Source organism: Pristis pectinata, chromosome 17 (genome assembly GCF_009764475.1).
Source record: "Pristis pectinata isolate sPriPec2 chromosome 17, sPriPec2.1.pri, whole genome shotgun sequence".
Classification (NCBI taxonomy): domain Eukaryota; kingdom Metazoa; phylum Chordata; class Chondrichthyes; order Rhinopristiformes; family Pristidae; genus Pristis; species Pristis pectinata.
The window spans coordinates 5,517,112-5,529,237 of NC_067421.1; the positions used below are offsets into that span (position 1 = coordinate 5,517,112).

A 12,126-nucleotide genomic window follows, 5' to 3' on the forward strand; every position below is an offset into this window, starting at 1 on the left:
AGACTTGGGACTAAGAGATGTGACTTGGGAACAGAAGTTTTATAGGAGCAGAATGCTATCCTAATACAGTGACACGTAAGGAGAGTGTGTGTGGTGGTGATTGCGGATGGTGTTGATGGAGGGGTGGGAGGGACTGGTTCCTTCCGTTTTGTTTCACTCCATCTTTCATCTGCACTCTCTTCCTCCTTCCCCATATGTTACTCTCTCCTTCCCTTGGTTCTGCAGCCTCTGATGTATTGCAGATGAGACATTAATTCTGCTACACTGTCCCATGGAAAATGGTAATCTCCGTTATCTGCATGTCTGATTATCATTGACACAGTAAAATGGGGTCATAAGCTTCAAGAAAACAGGGACATAAGGTAGCTGTAAGGGAGAGACACATCAGGATGAGAAAACAGATGGTTCCTGCTCAGTAACCACTTGTTGAGAAGTTTAATGTCTGTCACCAGCAGACTCATTCATTTTATTCATTAATTACTATTGAGCATTGATTTTACTTGTACTTCCTACAAGGCTCAGAATTTTGAAGTAGTATCTGCTGGGATGCAAGTTCCAGGAAACCTTCACTGACTGTCTAAAACCTTGCCAAACTCTGATCATCTATTGCAGTTCTGGTCCAGCTCCATCTCCGAGTGCTTTCCTGCCAAGTCCATCTGCACAGACAACACAGAGCCCAGCTGCAGCGCGGACCCCCCAGAACTTCAGTGTCCCTTCCCCAGGCCCTCTCAACACTCCAGGTATGGTATTTGCTGGTACCCAGTTAATGGTAGAGAGATCAGTAATGTCTCCATGCCATTGAAACTGGAACTGTGTGTGACCCAGCCTCAGCTGTATTGATCGGTGCCTTTCCCCACTGAGTGATCATGACAAAAGCAGCGATCGGAGAAAGCCAGAGGCGGGACTGACATGGGACTGGGAAGTGAGTTCAGAGTGCTAAGAGGGGCAGCCCTCAAACCAGGAGAGAACATTGGCCTGATTTTTGTTGCTTTCTGGTTTGGTTCCTCTGATGTGGAGCAGAATGTGCCTATTATGATGTTGTGATAGCTTTTTCTTATTGTCCAATTCTCCCATTATGATGGGGTTGAGTCATGGTGGAGTCTGATTTCATGGTTGTTAATCACTCAACAACTTTGATAGTCTATTCATCTTCTGGGGTATCTCTGTGGAAACCATTCTTTGTTCTTAACTGCACATATACCCATGTTTTCCTTGCGTACAAAGCCATGCAGAGACAGTGTTTCCGCTACTGATGCCCAAGGAGACGTTAATTCAGCTGCACCCCAAGGTCTGTGCTACATACACTGATGCTTTTATCATTTGGCCAGTTTTCTCAATTCTGAACAAAACCTTTTGAAAGTTTAATAAGCCACTGTGCAATGTGCCCACTAGTTCCCTACTGGGTTCCCTGGAGAAATATACAACATGGAAGGCAGCCATCCAGCCCATCGTGTGTATAGTGTCTGACAAAGCCCCACCCAGCCTATCTCACTCTAGCATTAGCTCTGTAGCCCTGAAGGTCACAGCTCCTAAGTCCACATCTATGTACTATTTTAAACAAGGTGAGGCTTCTGCCTCTCCCATCCTTTCAGGCAGTGAGTTTCAGACCCCCAACACTCTGAGTGAAAACATTTCCTCGTTTCCCTCTAATCCTTCCATCAATTACTTTATACCCCTTGGGTTTTGACCCCTCAGAGAAGGAAACAGTCTATAGTCAGATGTTCATAATTTGTACAACTCAATTCAGCCTCCTTTCCACCATCTCTGTTCTCAAGAAAACAGCCTTTCGATTCATGCCTCAGCTACAACTTTCCTGTTTTGGCAAGGTTCTTGTAAACCTCCCTGCTTTATTCTCAATGCCTCAGCTTACGAAAGCATCAGCTATGCTTTTTAAGCACCTCAACTTTCTGAACTGCTACGTTTAAGGATCTGTGAACATCAGCTCCTTCCTCCACACTTCCAGTATACTCCCATTTATGGTAGACTCCCCTGTCTTCTTTCACTATCCCAAATGCATTACCTTTGACTTCTTTGGACTTAACCCCCTCTCTCTCTATTCTGACCACCCGACCAGATACCATCCCTCTCCCTGCATTCTAAAGCTTTCCTCTTCAGGGTCGGCCACATGGCCAGCTTTTGGATCACCTGTAAACATCTTTATTAAGCTCCCTATAATTAAGTCTAAAGCAGTAATGTATATTAATAAAGGCAAAGGACAGAGCATTGAACCCTTTGGAACTTCACTGGTAACAACCTACCAGTTATAAGAGCACCATCTAAACACATTGGCCCCATCAAGGTGGGTAAGTGGAGATGAGATGAGATGACCCAGTGGAGTGGTAGAACGGACTCAAGTGGGTGAATAGTTTCCTATCTTCCAAAGTCAAGCAGGTTGGAGGAAGAACTCCCATTGGAACAGCTTCAAATGATACTACAGCCAGCTGAAGTGAATCCATTACTGAAATGCATTCAGACACAGAACCCGTTCATCTGGAGCGAGGTCCTACAAAACAGTATGAGAACTGATTGCTGAATGATACCAGCTAGGGATCAAGGTTGGGTGGGATAGAGAGGTCACTTTGGAAAAGGATCCCCTTCACATGAGGTCCAGCAGGCCCTGTTCTCCTCCAGTCCAACCGGTACTAGTGCTGCAGCAGCTGAATCCTCTTGTTCCTGATCTTGGAGACGCAGGAGACTGTAGATGCTGGGACCTGGAGCAAAAAACAAACTGCTGGAGGAATTCAGCAGGTCAGGCAGCGTCTGTGGAGCCACCACAGGTGCTGCCTGACCCACTGAGTTCCTCAACAGTTTGTTTATTGCTTTTGGTCTTGTTGCCTCCTGTACCTGTTTTTACACAGTTCTTTAATTTTATAGAAGACTTTATCCTAAGTGGTAGCCAACAGTTCATTCCATTTTCCCCAAAGAATTTTTGATCCTGTTGTAATATAAACACATATTAACGTGTTAACGTGGATTCGGATTAGATAGACCTTCATCGAGATAGACCCTGGGTATGAGTGGCAATTTCCAAGCCAGCGCAGGTGGATAGCTTATTATTTTGCCTTGCACACCAACAGATCACAACATCAGTTAATGAGCTTCTAATTATGTTTAATAGCAGTATGTTCTCTTGGATCTGGCTGCCAAACCTTTTAATTATCTTCAGTGTTGATGTGAAAGGGTGCTGGGCAGTTCGTGGTTAAATCAGTTGATGAGAGTCAGCCCCTTATTTTAATATATAGGCTGGACTGTAAGGGACTCCGGCTCCCCCAAGCTCCCAGACTGAGAACACACTTCCTGCAGTGTAAGATATTTGGAGCCATGTAGAGAGTTCTGAAGTGAAAAGTTAAGCTAAAGGCTGTTCACCCTGAAGTACCACCACACTCTGGTTGGTTACTAACCAACCCCCTTAGTTAGTCTGCAGGAGAAGAGCAGGTATCTGGAAATGATGCAATATATAGAGGATGGGAACCTGGGATTGATGGATTACACACGGGGCAGGTACTTGCCTATCTTCCCAGACCTCTGGCCTGCCACCAGCCCTTGGCACTTTCTGTGCCCTACTTTTCACTTTAACATTATCTTTGCCATCCTTTGTTAACCACAGTTGTGCCTCTTTCTCACGGAATCCCTCTTCCTAGTTGGGATAAATTGCTGCTGAGTGTTGTGGACCAGCTGTTCCAACATCTACCACTGATCCATCCCATGATTTATTTTCCCAGTCTACCTTAGACAACACCTTCATAGTCTGTTCCTGGGTAGGTAGAAGCAATCCCTGACGCACTCCACAAATACTTCTTCTACAATACCCTTGCCAGTTTGGTTCATCCAGTCAATTGCTTGATAAATTGGAACATTCAGTCATTCAACCCACCACATGCATGCTGACCAACAGGCATCTGTCTGTGTTCCCCAGTGTTTGAGTAAATTCAGAGAGGAAGAAATATATTCAGGAGAACTTCCTTGATCAGTGTGATTTAGTCCTAATGAGGAAGGAGGCATTATTGGATCTGATTGGAGGGAATGAGAGGTCCTAAGTGGGCCATGTGTTAGTGGAGAACTTCTGGGGAGCAGCTAACGTCGGATCATAAAGTTTGGATGATGGAAAAGGGCAGGGAGGATATCTAAATTTCAGTGGGCTGAAGAAGGGACCTGGCCAGAATAAAGTGGAACGAAATATTGGCCGGTAAAACTGTAGCAGAATGGCAGATGATCTGTAAAGAGCAGATGTTTCACACACAGGTGGGTACATTCCCACAAAGGGTGGAAAGGGTCGGGGAACCACAGTCAGGGCTCCCTGGATGACAAGGCAGAGAGAGAAGATGGTGAAAAAGGAAGGAAGGTTATGTGATGCATGAAAAACCCAGTGATGCTGGAGGAACTCAGCAGGCCAGGCAGCATCCGTGGAGAAAAGCAGGCGGTCAACGTTTCGGGTCAGGACCCTTCTTCAGGACTGAAGATAGGAAAAGGGGAAGCCAAATATATAGGGGGGGGAAGCAGAGCAGTGATAGGTGGACAAAAGAGGGGAGGTGGGGTGGGCACAGGGGGGTGATAGGTAGATGCAGGTAAGAGATAGTGATAGGCAGGTGTGGGGGAGGAGGGGAGAGCAGATCCACCGGGAGATGGGTCAAAGGGAAGGAGAGAGAGGGGAGAAAAAAGAGCGATAGGCTAGGAGAAGGAAGAAGAGAAGAAGCGTGGTGGGGGGGGGGGGGTGTTCTGGGGAAGGGGGGGTAGGTGTTACTTAAAGTGGGAAAATTCAATGTTCATGCCGTTAGGCTGCAAGGTTCCAAGACAGAAAATGAGGTGCTGTTCCTCCAGTTTGCGCTTGGAATTCTCCCGGCAGTGGAGGAGGCCGAGGACGGACATATCAGTGATAGTGTGGGAGGGGGAGTTGGTGACCGGCAACAGGGAGATGCAGATCGCGGTTACGGACGGAGTGCAGGAGCTCTGCAAAACGGTCACCTAGGGTGTTGTGCGAATATGTGATGCACGTCAGGGGTTGTTTGCCAGTGAACACAAGAAGCTGAAAGATCCATGGAACGGAAAATAACAGGAAAAATGAGAAGGCAGTCAACCTACAAGGGAATCCCAAGTAAAGGTCTGTAAATAATGAGGGTGTGGGGCTGATTAGGGATAAACAGCAGTGATCTCTATAGAGGCAGAAGGTTTGGCTGGAATACTCAATGAGTACTTTGTATCATATTGACCCTCTGTTGAAGAAGAGGAAGGCACTTGGTGACTCCGTACCAAAGTTGACACTAGGGTTTGGTGCCATTCTGTACTGGAGCTGACTTCAGGTCAGTGATTCTCTAAACTGAAATAGGCACCAGTGTTCAGACACCAACACTGAGCCACTCTCTGTACCAAAGTAGACAGCAGTACCTGGGCGCTTGGTCTCCTGGTGAACTAAAGGTTGTGAAGATTTCAGAGCCCAGTTGTACATTTAACGTGTATCAGAAGCATGACTCAGTGACGAAGATGTTGCTGTGTTTTAATGGTAGTCCTTCCACTGGCTTACAAAGCACACGGATTTAAGCTGAGTGACCTCCTTTGGTGTTACAGTGAACCCAGGCTCAGTTCCAAGCCCAGCTGGTCGGACACAGACTGAGGAACAACAGTACCTGGATAAACTGAAGCAGCTGTCCAAGTACATCGACCCTTTGAGGCGGATGATCAATAAAATAGACAAAAATGAAGGTGAGTCTGAAAGTGAACCTTCCTTTCTTCCCCAGCTCTGGGGATCTGATCCCTGTATGTAGGTCATGGAGCAGTGAAGATGTTAGAGGCTTCCTCTCATGGAAGTTACTGGTTTAAAAAAAGTAACCTCAACACAAAAAGGAGCCTTAGCCTGCACTTGCAATCAGCTTTTTCCTCCCAGTTTGCCACCATGTGTTGAGCTTTGATTTGATTGGTAGGTTTGAGTTACTAAACCCTAGTGTATGCAAGACAAGTTTTTCACTGCACCTTGGTACAAGTGACAATAATAAACCAGTTCCAATAATGGTGAAGTCTTTCTGATGGCTCGTTGTGCTGCAGGTCAGTGCAGAGTTAGCCACTGAAAGCCAAAGCAGGTCTCGGCTACAATTGGCATCAGTTTTTGTGGGCTAGGGATGGGAGACTGCAGTTAGGGGCGTGGCAGAAAACAGGAGGACTCAGCAGAAACCTAGGCAGTCACAAGGAGACCGTGCAAACTCCATGTAGACAGCACCAGAGGGAAGGATAGAATCTGGGTCGCTGGAGCTGTGAGGCAGCAGCACTACCTGCTGCTCCGCCAGCAGTTCTTGTTCTGTTTCGGATTTCCAGCATCTGCAGTATTTTGATTGTGGATTATGGTACGTGGAAGCTTTAAAATATAGGATGTAACTGGCAAAATGGGAGGGTTTATAGAGACTGCAAGAGGTGGTGGTGGAGGTGTGGAGTTAATAACCTACTGCTGCCCTAGTTGGACCAGCCAGGGAATGTAGAGCCTTCCGAGAATGAGCATGAGGTCGTTAGAAGCAGGAGTCCAATCGTCCCGTAATCCAAGAATAAAAATAATATCCTAAGAATACCGAACAGGACAAGGAGCACGTATAGAGAGAGAGCGAGAGAGAGGGAGAGTTAATATTGCAAGTTGGTGGTCTTTCACTAGTCCCCCTAGTTCCAGCCTCTCCAATGAAAGGAATGGTTTTTTGGCATCTACTCTGTCAATCCCTTGTATGTCTCCCTGTGAGTATAGGACAGCCTGTTGTCCCAGTAATCAGTCTAGTGAACATACGTCACTCAATGGTTTTATTGAGCCACCTTCATGTCACAGTTACCATTGCTGTAAATGGTCATGCCATTGTTCTGTGATTATAAAATTTAAAGGTCTAACAGATTAACTCTTCCATATATTACAGACAGAAAGAAGGATCTAAGTAAAATGAAGAGTCTTCTGGACATCCTCACGGACCCTAACAAAAGGTATGACCTCCACTGTACTGATACACAGAGATAATATGCTTGACTTTACTTCATAGACTTGGTTCACAGTAGACAAGGATAGGCCTTGGTATCCATCAAGTCTGTTCCACCATTCATTTACATTATGACTGACATTTACCCACTTTGCTCCAATAACCTTGATCCCCTCTGTCCAACAAAAATCTACCCGGGCTCACATCTGTCCGAGCAGTTGGGTACAATAGTGATAAATGGAATTTAAATCAGTTCCAGTTGTCCCAGTATACAGGTAATTTGGTGCAAGTCTTCCTTAAGCACTTGCACCATCCTCAGTCAGAAGTTCCCCTGGGCCACCTATGTTGTTGCCTGCCTGCCCCCCCCCCACCACCACCCAGAATGCTGAGTGGAATACCATAGGGATCACTACATGGATACCTGAAGCCAGCTTTTCCTCTTGGTCTTGCCTGAGAATTCCTCTGTAGCCGACCGCTGATGTAAACAGTACAGTGTTTCTGCTGTTATAACTTCGAGGTTGCTCCACTTTTTGAGGAACTTACAAGCAGGGTTATCTGGAGCTGTAAGTAAACCCCTACTATCAGAGCACAATTTAACAGGGAACTTAGGAAAGCAAAAGGAGGGCATGAGAAGATACTGGCAAGTCAAATCAAAGTAAATTAGTAGATATTTTAAGTACATAAAGAGCAAGGGGTTATCTAGGGAAAATGTAGGGGCCAAAAACATACAAGAAAATAGGAGCAGGAGAAGGCCATCTGGCCCCTCAAGCCTGCCCTGCCATTCAAGATGATCGTGGCTGATCTATGCTGGCCTCTACTCTTCTTCTGTGCCATTCCATCTGTCACATATTTATCCAAGGTTCTTAATGAATACTTTGCAGCTGTCTTCACAAAAAGTAAATGCCAATACAGTATTGTAGTTATGGAGGGAGAGTGTGAAATGTTGGGTGGATAACCACAGGAAAAAAGAAGAGGTGTAGCATCTTCGAATGTATCTTAATCACCGGGCTTGGATGGACTATATCTCAGGCTGTTAAAACAAACAAGGGAGAGAATTGTGAAGACTGACTATCCCAGCTCTAGGAGAGGGCTCAGAGGGTAGGAGGACTAATACTGCTCTGTTGTTTCAGAAGTGAAGAGGGGATAATTCAAGTAATTTCAGGCAGTAGTTTAACTCTGGTTGGGAAATTATCAGCATCAATTCTGAGAGACAGTATAAGCTTCACTTAGAAAGGTGCAGGTTGATGAAAGTCAGCATGGATTTGTTAAGGAAGAGCTGTGTCTGCTTAACCTAACTGTATTTCTTTGAGGGGAGGGTGGTTAACAAGGGAAGTTTTTTGTGATTTGTTAATGATCCAGAATTAATTGTAGGGGCGTTTACAGAGAGGTTTACAAAGGGAAAGACAGCTTTAGCCTGTGGGAAGATTTCAACGGTGCAATCAGTTGGGTACAAAAGTGATAAGTGGAATTTAACCTAGACAGGTGTGAAACTGTGCATTTGGGAGATGCAACAAGGAACAGACAATAAATGGCAGGATATTGAGTGCTGCAGAGGATCAGAGAACCTTGGAGTGGCTGTCCATAAATCCTTCAGCAGGAAAGCTATTGTAGAAATCAAAATACTGCAGATGCTGAAAGTCTGAAAAATGAAAATGTTGGAGACACTCTGCTGGAAGATTAGACAGCATCTGTGGAAAGAGAAACAGTTAATGTTTCATGTTGAAGAGCCTTCATCAGAAATGGGTATGGTAGACGGTATACAATGCTGCTTAGGTCATTTGAGGTCAATTGCAACAGATAGCAGAGGCTGTTCATGTATGATGTAGGGAATGAGGCAGCCAGCACGAAACATTAGCATGTTGGCGCCATCTGAGGGCACTTCAGATAAACTGAGTGGTGCTTCCTCCATTTAAAAGGGCAGCTGTAGGATCTTTGCCTGTCTATACCCTCAGTCACGGCAAGTACCAAGGCCTGCATATAGTAGCTGAAGGGGAGAAAACATAGGGTAGTTATTCAATGTTGTAGTTGTAAGATGGTGAGATGCCCCAGAACACTACATCACTGGCCTGGATTTAGACGCTTGGTGCGGACGATATCAAACGCAAAGGGGCAGAAACATCAAAAGAGGGAACTCAGGAAATATAGGATTGTGGACAAAATTGGTAAATGGACAGAACTTCAAGGGAAACGGAATGCAAACAAGTGTGAAGTTACTGTAGATAGGAGGAGAAATGGCACCATGTGACTGGGGCTGAAGTATTCTAGGGGTTCAGCCAACCACTGAGCGTGTTTTTGGGGAGGAAGCTGGACTATCCAATGTAAACCCATGAGGGAGAACGTGCAAACTCCACACACACAACACTCGGTCAGGATAAAACCTGGGTTGCTGGATCTGTGAGGCAGCAGAAGCATTAATTGTCAAGTGCTGATGTTGGAAGGACAGTATCTCTGGGCAGACGAACCAGGATACTGGGTCTAGATCACCAAGGTAAAAGTTAGGAATGTGCAGGGAAGAGCACCCAGCATCAGGGTTTAGAGTTGTGAGGAAAGATTGCTGCAAATGAGGCTTTCCAGCCTGGAAAGGAGGCATCTGAGGGATTTTACAAGATTGCTAATGCAATAGGAGAGGGGTGAAGGAAAATAAATAGTGACTGGACACCAAACAAGCACTGAATCCTTGCATAGAGAAAGAGAGTGAAAACTGAGTGGGGATTATAGGGTTTCTCCAGATATGTGAACTAAGGTAGGCCAAATAAACTTCTGATCTGTAAATACCTCTTGGTTTAAAAACAACTCAGTAGGATGTTGGAAAAGCATTGCACAGGTAGAGAAAGGTGCGCAGCCGACACAAGGCAAACAGAATCAAAGTGAGTAAAGTTACAAAAGGGAAAGAAACCCACACTGTCAGCAGGTTTGATGTAAAATAGTTATGCTGGAAACTAAAGATAAAAGTTATGTCGCACAACCTTCATTTTAAATGGGTGTTTGATGGGCGGCACAGACTTGATGGGCCGAAGGGCCTGTTTCCATGCTGATGACACTGACTCTAAAGGCCTGACTCTTCTGATGGAAGGAACTTTGAGAATCCGCTTTATTTTAACAGGTGCTCTTTGGCAACTCTTCAGAAGTGTGAAATTGCTTTGGAAAAACTGAAGAACGACATGGCAGTGGTGAGTTGTAATTCATTTCCAGGTTGGTGGGTGTTGCTGCTTCCTCCCAACTTACCTTTGAGAAGTGGGAGGCTTTAGACCCAGCACCATGGCAATATACTTGGTGGTGTGTGATTTGGTGGTTCAGGTGGCGTGTGACTTGGAGGAGACCTGCAGGTAGCACTGTTAGGTGAAATAATCAGAGCCTGTAAGTATGTCCTCCACAGTTTTCCCACCTTCCCTGGATGCTAATTCACTTTATAAAGTGTGTCCCACAGGCCTTGGTTTTGCTGTGGAATCTCAACCAAGTACCAGTCTAGTCACGGAGTGTTAGCAGCTGGCCAGCTGTGGTGAGCATCCTTCGCCCAACATTCATACCTAGAGGAGGAGGAGTTGGCCAGCCAGCTGCACAGGCCTCTGCTGCCATCCATACACATTTTACCAAGAGCCTGTGGATGATGACCAAGGGCAGAGCGCTGGTGGACACTTCCCTTGTCGTCTCCAGGGCCCCCAGGTGGAAGTAGCTTCTTCGCTACTGCTGTGGCTCATTACAACCTACTCACCATTTACTGGGGATCCAGGCCATTGATGGGCTTGTTTTTAACAACTGGTTAAATGAGACATAGAATTGTTATAAATGTCTCAACATTTAGGAGATAAATTAATTAGTTATAATAAACTAAATATCAAATGAAACTTCAGCTGAATAGTTAAATAGATAATTGATAAAAAGAGACATAGCAGGGTATTTCAGTTCTATTAAAAGTGTACAGTTTCCACGTGAAAATCAGAATGCTTCTCATCTCCAGCACAACCATATTTACAGCAGGTGATGTCAGCTCACACTCCTCCAGCACTGAAGTGCATCTGCGGGGTTGGGAATTACATGGGTAGCACATTTCATGAGAAGGTCCTCAGGCAAAGAATGGGTGACCATCTGGCTGGGAAGAAAGGTCAGGCAGGTATTGCAGATCAACCAAGCATATCTCAATCTAACCAGTGAACAGAGGTGCAAGAGTGCAAAAGTGAGGAGAATTGAATGCAAAAATAAGGAGATTGTAGTTCAGTTACACAGGGGATTCATGAGGCCATTGTACAGTGTCATTCTCCTTATGTTTAAGGAAGAACATTAATGCATTGAAAACAGTTCAGAGATGGTCTACTACACTGATACCTGGAATGAATGTGTTGTCTTATCAGAAACAGTTGGACAGGCCAGGCTTGTAGAGTTTAGAAGAGTGAAAGGGGACTTCATTGAAACATATTAGATTCAGAAGGGTCCTGACAGGGTGCATGTAGTGGAGAGGATGTTTATTCTGTGGGAGAATCCAGAACTAAGAGTCACTGTTTAAAAATAAGTGGTCGCCCATTTAACTCAGATTTCTGGGAAATTGGGTAAGGGAATGGCTGATGCAATTTAACTTGGACAAGTGCAAAGTGATGCATTTCGACAAGTTAAACCAGGCTGGGACGTACACAGTGAATGGCAGTGAATGTTATTGAACAGCGAGATCTTGGGGTACAAGTACATAGTTCCCCAAAAGTGGTGCCACAGACATAGTGGTGAAGAAAGTGTATGCATGCTTGCCTTCATTGACTGAGGCATTGAGGAGAGGAGTTGGGATGTCATGTTACAGTTCTACAAATCATTGGTTAGGCCACACTTGGAGTATTGTGTGCAACGCTGGTCGCCACCCTACAGGAGGATGTGATTAAGCTGGAGAAGGTGCAGGAAAGATTCACCGAAATGTTGCCTGGACTGGAGGGCTTGAGTTACGAGGAGAAGCTGGATAGGCTGGGACTGTTTTACCTGGAGCATAGGTACCTTACAGAAGTTTATGAGGGGCATAGATAGGATAGATTGTCAAGCTTTTGTAGACTAGGAGGCTCTAAAACTAGAGGGCATGGGTTTAAGGCAAAGGGGACCTGAGGGGCAAGTTTTCCATACGGACTGTGGTGTGTATATGGAACGAGCTGCCTGAGGAGGTGGTAGTGGCAGGTCAACAACAATGGTTCAAAGACATTTGGACAGGTTCATG

At 45.3% G+C, this 12,126-nt stretch overlaps 1 protein-coding gene across 3 annotated transcripts in view; it reads left to right on the forward strand.

Annotated features, from left to right (window-relative positions):
* The window catches only part of med15 (mediator complex subunit 15), a 95,717-nt gene that overhangs the window by 59,679 nt on the left and 23,912 nt on the right, over positions 1 to 12,126 (forward strand). For all 3 annotated transcript variants that reach the window (XM_052032053.1, XM_052032054.1, XM_052032055.1), the window contains 4 exons: positions 613 to 740; positions 5,563 to 5,697; positions 6,882 to 6,945; positions 10,042 to 10,108. In XM_052032053.1, coding sequence (XP_051888013.1) covers positions 613 to 740; positions 5,563 to 5,697; positions 6,882 to 6,945; positions 10,042 to 10,108 — 394 coding nt within the window. The remainder of the gene's footprint in view (positions 1 to 612; positions 741 to 5,562; positions 5,698 to 6,881; positions 6,946 to 10,041; positions 10,109 to 12,126) is intronic.